Source organism: Tachysurus vachellii, chromosome 19 (genome assembly GCF_030014155.1).
Source record: "Tachysurus vachellii isolate PV-2020 chromosome 19, HZAU_Pvac_v1, whole genome shotgun sequence".
NCBI lineage: Eukaryota > Metazoa > Chordata > Actinopteri > Siluriformes > Bagridae > Tachysurus > Tachysurus vachellii.
In genome coordinates this window covers 6,586,169-6,595,242 of record NC_083478.1, presented here as the reverse complement: position 1 = coordinate 6,595,242, position 9,074 = coordinate 6,586,169, and the positions used below count along the sequence as shown (strand labels likewise).

Below are 9,074 nucleotides of genomic sequence, written 5' to 3'. Positions count from 1 at the left end.
TTCAATAATTTTAGGTAACATTTTGCCTATTGTACGTTTTAGCTGAGCGTGAGGTCAGTAGTAATACTATAAATTGCTGTAATCAGCAACAAGCTACAGTGATGACACCATCTCATCTGCACATCAAACAGCCTACTTAATATACTGTATATAAAAGCCATTTTCCTCAAATGGAGTTTTGGATTTTGATCTCTGTGTTAATGTTTAACGCAACGGTAACAAATAGGCAGGATCACTGTGTTGCTGATCAGTTAACATGGTTGGACAAAATCACAGTGATTGATTGATATTTGAGAATGCTGGTTACTTAGAATATGAGATTTCAAAACTGTTGGGAGAAAATATTCCTGGAAATGTTTACGGCACGAGAACGAAGCTCAAAGGTCCGAGCGGATTATCAGTTATTCGTGTGATTGATGTATTTCTGCTTCAGGTAGTGGCGTCGATTCATGCATCCACTTGAGGAAAAAAAAAAAAAAGTGTTCACAATATTGTCAGGAGATTAAATTTATGTCCAGAAGATACCACAACAACCAGTGTTCAGGAGTCTGAAGAGTGTATCTGGGTGGGATAGACAGATGGTGGAGTTAAACTAAACTAAACTAAACTAAACTAAACTAAACAGCAATTCTGTCCCTGCAAGTCACAAAACTGTGACAAACTCTATAAACCCTGTATACATCAGATCAATAACAACAGAAGTCTAGTGGTTTTTTTTCTATATTATCTTCTATAATGATCGTCCTTCCACCTCTAGGCAGCGCACTTCCCATGCAGGACAAAGTAAGGCGTCCTGCAGTATGACGTCACAACATTCCCCGCCCACTTCATTAATCATTGGCTGATTCACAGATTGCTCGACCGGTGCTCCGATTCTATTCGTTCCTAGAGCTGTCTCACAAAACAGGGACGGGCCGGTTGACGTCATCGTTTCAGTAAATCAAGGCAGTCGAGCATAATCTCAATTTAACTACCGGCTCCCAGCATCCATCCTTCATAGAAAACAAAATACCGTCACATTTAACGCGGAGAAAGCAGCGCTGTGTGTGACGATGACTGTATATAGGGTTAAGAAGTGTTTATTTGTCTGTTTACTCTGATCGTCGTCGCCTGACGTTGGTAGACGTCAATACGGTTTTCTCATCTGCCTTGTTTTTCTGGAGTGATTTCGATTGGATTATCAAGGTAAGATGCATGAAATAAGAGGGGAAAAAAAAAAAATCTACAACATGTCTACGTATGTATATCTTTTAAAGCTATAAACTTTACTCTAAAACACCAGTGTTGACGATTTCTCTGCTTATGTCTGTATCTCTGCTCGTTCTCTTTTTAATATACAGATCGTTTCGTATTTAAGGAAGACATTTCAGTTATAGTGCGTTATAGCCTTTTTATATATGTATATATTTATTAGATATAAAAGGAATATAAGGAATAAATGGCTAGAAAGGGCACGAGAGCTTTGTATGCGCAAAGTCACCGCTTCTAACCGGTCGTGAATATAATAAGATCACGTTATTACACCTGACATTAGCATTATAAACCGTGCAGCACTGCAGTCCCTGAGACTTTTTTTTTATCACGTGCAGCCGAAAGCTACATTGTATCGAGTTGTTTGATCAATCAGCTTTAATATACAGTTTATAAACGTTGTATCTTTGCTGTGCTTTGACGCCGAACACAGATCCTGCGCGTGCGAAAGTCAATATCTAATGCAGGTCTTATGTCTTTTTTTTTTTCACGTTGCCTTTTGCACAGAAGTGTTTTATGCGGTTTAAAGATTATTAGAAGATTACTAGAACCCTCCTCCCTTCATGTACACTACTTTAGATGAGGTACTTTTTTGTTGTCTGCGGCCCTGTGGCCGGATTTCATGGGCGTGTGCCTGAGAAATAAAACACTACATCAAGGGCATCTGTAAGGGGAAAAGCTTGCACATTTTAATGCATGTGATCTACATCTCTATCTACTCTGAACTGAAGTGTTTTAAATGTTTCTATTTGAGACACATAACCGAGGATGTTATTTTAAACCCTAGTCTGACTAAAAGGGACGACGATTATTATGATGGTGTTTATTATTTTCTCACCAGTTATTCTAGAATACCTTAATGCGTTTGATCAAAACATCCTAAATACTATTTATATAAGATACAGTGAAGGTAAATAGGTAGCTGAGCCTGGGAATCCGACCCATCCCTGCTGCAGTTTACCGGCAGCCATGTTTGAAGGGTGGTGGTGCTGGTGGTGGAACCATCTAACGGAGCGTTTGGTTTAAAGGCCCAATTACAAATGGCTTCCTAATGAACATGTAGTGCACTAGATATGGCCGAGATGTCCACATTACATACGCACTGCGTAGTGCTGTTGCACAGGGAGAAGAGAGGTGTTTAACATACAGCCTGTTATTTACCACAACTATTCATGATTTTTATTAAACTTCACTAATAAATATTTTTATAGAGTTGACTGTATTATTCTGCTTATTATTATTATTATTATTATTATTATTATTATTATTATTATTATTATTATTATTATTTTAACGAACAATACCTGTTAATTTTGTAATAATTACCTGTTATTTGTAGTAGTGTTAATTGTATTGGTATTTCTACTACTACAACTACTACTACTACTAGGTTTTGTTGTAGTTAACCTAGTAGGATCAGTTTCTGTAGTTTACAGTAGTTTAGCAGTTATATCTTCAGTCCTGGTATCATATGTTAGTTTGAACTTAATACTATTAAGTAGACTGTCTAGAAACAGTGCTTTTAGATAACCCAATCTTTTTCGTTCACCTTGGCCTTTGACTTATCTGTGATTCAGTAACATCCCCCTTTTTAACCCTGATAAGTTGATGTGAAATTCAGTAGGTTCACACTGTTGTACACAGAAATGTTTTTACAGTTCGTACAATTATTAGCATTTTTTATTTCACTGTTAATTATAAACTGAATAAAACATTTTTTTCCTCCATCAGGACTCAGTTCAGCATTGCATTGTGACACCGCACAGGGTTGAAGTGTCCAACCATGTCGGGGGCATCGGTGAAAGTGGCGGTCAGGGTGCGTCCCTTTAACTCGAGGGAGACCAGCAAAGAATCCAAATGCATTATTCAGATGCAAGGCAACTCTACCAGTAAGTATCCCTGGATATTCCTCCAATCCCTTGGATATATCGTGTTCCTCGTCCTTGAAGCGGTATGCTGACTATGTATTGTGTGACTGATGACATTCTGTCACATGCCTCTGGCACTGGGTTAGATGAGTAAAGGTTTATGCTAGGCTTCAGGGTGAAAAGCCAGTCCACTCAGTAACATATCGATCTTAATGGAAAAGTAAATAAGGGTTTGGTTTGAAATTAAGAAAATAATGAAGACAAAGCCGTTCAGTCAGACACTTTTGTAGGTTAGGCCAGAGATGGAGCAAAGCAGAGCGAGAGTTACTGCATTGTTTAGTTTGTTATAATATGCAATGAACTGGAGAAAGGAAATGAGTAGATCTTATCGCTTGTCAGCGTGATATCAGAGTCTCTTGGTGAAGAGTTGGACATGGATGAAGATTTCTAAAAGCCACAAGAGACCGCTTTGGGATGATTGAGATATTTTAGATTTTTTTAGTTCCAGACTATTTCAAATTGGTCCAACTATAGGCACATAGGATTTGTTTATGATCGAGCGTTCAGCCTTTGCCCAAATGTAAGACCCGTGTGAGTTTCTATGTAGTTCTAGATCAGATATTTTTAAAACCGCCATCTGAATGTAATAAAACGGTAGATTTTTTTCCCACTTACGTACATCGGACATTTACTGTATGTACACGTCACTGTTGTCATCCAAGGTCAGCTGGTTAATCTGATTTGAGGAAAGAAAGCAAGATTTCATGAAAAGGTTTGAAGAACCAGAAAAAGCGATGTGCCCTAATCATAAACAGCTGATGAGTTGTCAGCTGACATCATCTGCAAACAGATGTTGCAGTCTTCAATCGTACCCTTTCAGTCTGGTGAATTATCTTTTTTTTTTGTTGTTGTTGTTGTCTTTTTTTCCCATGGCTTCTGTGTATCCTGCATGTTGTTGATCAAATATGTGCACACTTAGGTTGTGCTACAGGCAGTGATATGTTCACGTTAAAGATGACTACAAGGATGTGGACCATCAGGCAAGAAAATGCCTGAGTGGAAAAAAATATGAGCAAAAATCCATTGACAATAAATGCTGAAATGTGTATGTCGTGTTAATTGTATGGACATGGATATGTCTGATGGAGGCTTAAATTGAAAAGCATTGTTCACCATAATAAACCGTATAAAAATGAAGGATCTGCCCTTTGGAGAGTAATTGTGTATCAGTTTCTCGCCTTTTTGTAGCCCGTATCCTTTGAATAGTGGATTTATAGCCATCAGGTTCGTTACGATCATCTCAGGTTTGGTCAAGAGACAACGCTGTACACATTCACACCACCTCTGGATCCTGGTGTCATGTGAATCGCATGATCTCACAGGTGTGAATCACACTGTGTGTAAATAGCGGGGACTTTCCCACCATTTGGTAGAACTGATGAGCAGCGAATCTACGTGACTGAAACATGACTATGAGACTTTGACTTGAATCAATCTCCCGGTTGAATTTTTGCCATAACCAAAATAACAAGAAATCATATGGGTGACATATTAGGTGTTATTCTAGTCTTAGGGAGAAATGATTCCTGTCGTAGTGAGAAATACAGTATCGGTACATCTTTTTGCCAACGGCTGTATTAACATGCTCACATGACCTACTGCTTACTACCTTTTATCGTTTGCTTTGCACTAGCTGAGCTAATGACATTGTTTGACTCTTTCAAAAGTGTTGTTTACTTTGACTTTTTTAATTGTTTTTTTTTGTCTGTTAAGACCATCCTGCTGAAAGAAGGATATGAGTTTAAATCCTGCTGGTTAACACTGTTGGGTCTTGGAGCAAAATCTGCTGGAATAAAACCAGCTGGTTGTTGAATACAAAACGATGCATGTCTCATGCTTTGTGTATTTCTGGATGGATCTGGTTTTAATTGTTAGTTTGTTTGTTATTCACTTCCTCACAAAAACAGGATTATGTTTTTTGTTGAGGAACACTGACAGTTTGGAGCAGCACTATGATCGACTGGATGTCCAGCTAGTTCGCTTTCAGGTGGATGAAAAGGAAAGTTTTCAGGTTACCGGTGGTTGATCTTTCCTGTCTGTCTAACACAGAGAGTGAATGATGGATTGTCTACGTGATTCAGAAAGAAAGACAGATATTTTGGCTCAGTACACATGTGGGCAACTTGCCAATTTGGTCAGCAGTTTTTTTTCCTCTCAGACCTGTTTTTATTAAATCGCTAGCTACGTTTTGTCATTTTTATCTCCCGATCTCCATCCTTTTGAAAATGGAAGGTTCACTCACTCTCTCTCTCACTCATTTTCTACCGCTTATCCGAACTACCTCAGGTCACCCATCACAGGGCACACACACACTCTCATTCACTCACGCAATCACACACTACGGACAATTTTCCAGAGATGCCAATCAACCTACCATGCATGTCTTTGGACCGGGGGAGGAAACCGGAGTACCCGGAGGAAACCCCCGAGGCACGGCGAGAACATGCAAACTCCACACACACAAGGCGGAGGCGGGAATCGAACCCCCAACCATGGAGGTGTGAGGCAAACCACTAAGCCACCGTGCCCAAAATAAAAGGTTAATTTTCTTTATTATTTTTTCTTTATTTTTCTTTTTTTAAGGTTTTCACCAGACAAGCAAAATGGGGAGGCTTTTTGCTGGGTGTAATGGAGGATTTGGTACATGAGAACACCGTAATGGAAAAGGTGTACCACATTACTGATTACCCACAATCCTCAGCAGAGAAGAGAGTTGTTTAGTGCTGGTCACCGTCATGCATCAGGAGCAGAAGTAATCACTCATTCATTATGAGAGCAGAATAATCTGCTTCCTGTGGCTCTCATTCTAATGTGTCTGATCTCCTGCATTATTTACTAGGTACTAACTTATATTATGCACATATGCAGTTCTATACACAGCAATATATTTTTATTTTAGTTATTTACCTGTCGGCAACATTTACAATTGTGGTGGGAAATCAAGAAGATTTAGATTTAAAAAAAAATCAACAGCAGCAAAAGATTGTTCTTTAAATGGCTTCTCAACTGTTTCTTTACCTTTTTTTTAATTAGGAAAACGTGCAAAGTGAATAAATTAGGAGTTTCACAATCCAGGGAAGATAAGAAATTTCAGTAAGTAATTCAGATCGTCCTCGATTAAATCTTAGTGAAGACAAAACAGCTTACCAGGGATCTTACTAAGGGATCATGTAAAACGTACATGAATTGAACTACTTTGGAAAATTGATTTGCTCTTGGCTTGGCTAGAAAATAAAGCAAACAATTATCCCTAAACAGGACAGGGATACTTTTAAATAACTGTAAGTGTCAGACAGTCCCTCAATGATTCGGTTATTTTTTTAAAGACACTCCCTTAAACATAAAAAAGTTATTTAGGGAACGTGGATAACATGTTTGACCCATTGACTACTGTTTTAACCTTCTTGTGATTTCCAATCAAATCAGCGCTGTTTGTATTTACGCTGACGTCCAAATGTAAGTGTTTAGTAAAGTTTGAGGCAGCTTTAGTCACACAGAGAACCTAGAGGAGACCATTTTAATAATGAACTTTGCTAGATAAGATCATTTTAGAGAGACAGACGGATACGGAGAGACAGACAGACAGACAGAGAGAAGAGTGAGACAGACAGATGGACACAGAGAGAGAGAGAGACAGACAGGGAGAAGAGAGAGACAGACAGACAGACAGGGAGAAGAGAGAGACAGACAGACAGAGAACGAGAGAGAGACAGACAGAGAGACAGACAGAGAACGAGAGAGAGACAGACAGAGAACGAGAGAGAGACAGACAGAGAACGAGAGAGAGAGAGACAGACAGAGAACGAGAGAGAGAGAGAGAGACAGACAGAGAACGAGAGAGAGAGAGAGAGACAGACAGAGAACGAGAGAGAGAGAGAGAGAGACAGACAGAGAACGAGAGAGAGAGAGAGAGAGACAGACAGACAGAGAACGAGAGAGAGACAGACAGACAGAGAACGAGAGAGAGACAGACAGACAGAGAACGAGAGAGAGACAGAGAACGAGAGAGAGACAGACAGACAGACAGACAGAGAACGAGAGAGACAGACAGACAGACAGACAGACAGAGAGAGAACGAGAGAGACAGACAGACAGACAGACAGACAGACAGAGAACGAGAGAGAGACAGACAGAGAGACAGACAGAGAACGAGAGAGAGACAGACAGAGAACGAGAGAGAGACAGACAGAGAACGAGAGAGAGACAGACAGAGAACAAGAGAGAGACAGACAGAGAACGAGAGAGAGAGACAGACAGAGAACGAGAGACAGACAGACAGACAGACAGAGAACGAGAGACAGACAGACAGACAGACAGAGAACGAGAGACAGACAGACAGAGAACGAGAGACAGACAGACAGAGAACGAGAGACAGACAGACAGACAGACAGAGAACGAGAGACAGACAGACAGACAGACAGAGAACGAGAGACAGACAGACAGACAGACAGAGAACGAGAGACAGACAGACAGACAGACAGAGAACGAGAGACAGACAGACAGACAGACAGAGAACGAGAGACAGACAGACAGACAGACAGAGAACGAGAGACAGACAGACAGACAGACAGAGAACGAGAGACAGACAGACAGACAGACAGACAGAGAACGAGAGACAGACAGACAGAGAACGAGAGACAGACAGACAGACAGACAGACAGACAGAGAACGAGAGACAGACAGACAGACAGACAGAGAACGAGAGACAGACAGACAGACAGAGAAAGAGAGACAGACAGACAGACAGACAGAGAAAGAGAGACGAAGACGGACAGACGACAGAGTGAAGAGGGCTGGGATTTGACATGGCTTCAGCACCTAGTGATTGACCTGATTAGAAGCCTAATCCCTGCGCTTGCCTGAGGTCATCACTCTAATACCTCTGCCTGACCTTCTCTGGTGATGAATCCATGTGTCACTCTTATCATCAGTGTCTACATTATAGAGGTGTTACAAAAGATTCAGTGACTCACACACTGCAAAACACTGATGTTATAAGTGCTGAGTTATGTCTCAAGCACAGAGTCAGGGCTTTTAATGGGTAAATAATAGTCCAGTTATTGCAAGTATGTCACAGATATGTTTTGTTTTTGTTTGGTTTTTCCTGAAATGCCAGTTTAGAGTTTTCCTAATTTAAAAAAATTTTTTTTTTTATATTTCACCGTTTTATTTTTTTCCCTGTGATCACCTTTCTGAAACATCTGTAAAGACTAAAGATATCTAATTACACGTAAGACGAAGACATAAAGGGTACGTTGTGTTTTATCATCAAACAGTTATTATAATTAATTATTAATATTTAAATAAAACAGTATGCATTTAATGCTTCAAAATATCAAACAAATCAATAAATAAATGGAAAACATACATTTATTGTGACATTAATATTGTGTAGTATTCCTTAATGTTATATATTTAGGGACAATTAAGTTAATATTAATTCATTTCTCTAATCTTTCTGTTAATTAATAAATATTATTAACAATTTTAGAATTCAATTTTAATTTTAGAATTATTTATAATAATAAAAGAAAATGAAAAAGTTTGTTCATTGTTACAAACTGATAGAGTAAAATTTCAGGTTATAAAATCTGTCTAATATTTTATTCATTTTTTTGATGCTTTTTCTTTGATAAGAATATCGAGAAAACATGTTAAGATGTCCAATATCATAACAATAGATTCAAATACAGTATATTACATAATGCTTTGGAAATACATTGGGCTTAAGTGAGAATATTTAAGCATCTGCAACGTTGTTGTAATTATAGGGAATTAATATAGGAGTTCATTAAATAAGCTTTACTAATTACTCACAGTCCTGAGGAGACGTCTGTCCTGGCTACTGTCACGCTCCGTGAAGTCTGCTCCCAGTCGTCACAGTCACACTGGATA

At 39.0% G+C, this 9,074-nt stretch overlaps 1 protein-coding gene across 6 annotated transcripts in view; it reads left to right on the top strand.

Moving 5' to 3' along the window:
- Positions 1-918: 918 nt before the first annotated feature.
- kif1b (kinesin family member 1B) overlaps positions 919-9,074 on the top strand; it is an 81,057-nt gene continuing 72,901 nt past the window's right edge. For all 6 annotated transcript variants that reach the window (XM_060893700.1, XM_060893698.1, XM_060893703.1 and 3 more), the window contains exons 1-2: positions 919-1,185; positions 2,983-3,140. In XM_060893700.1, the coding sequence (XP_060749683.1) occupies positions 3,035-3,140 (106 nt within the window). In that variant the 5' untranslated portion in view covers positions 919-1,185; positions 2,983-3,034. The remainder of the gene's footprint in view (positions 1,186-2,982; positions 3,141-9,074) is intronic.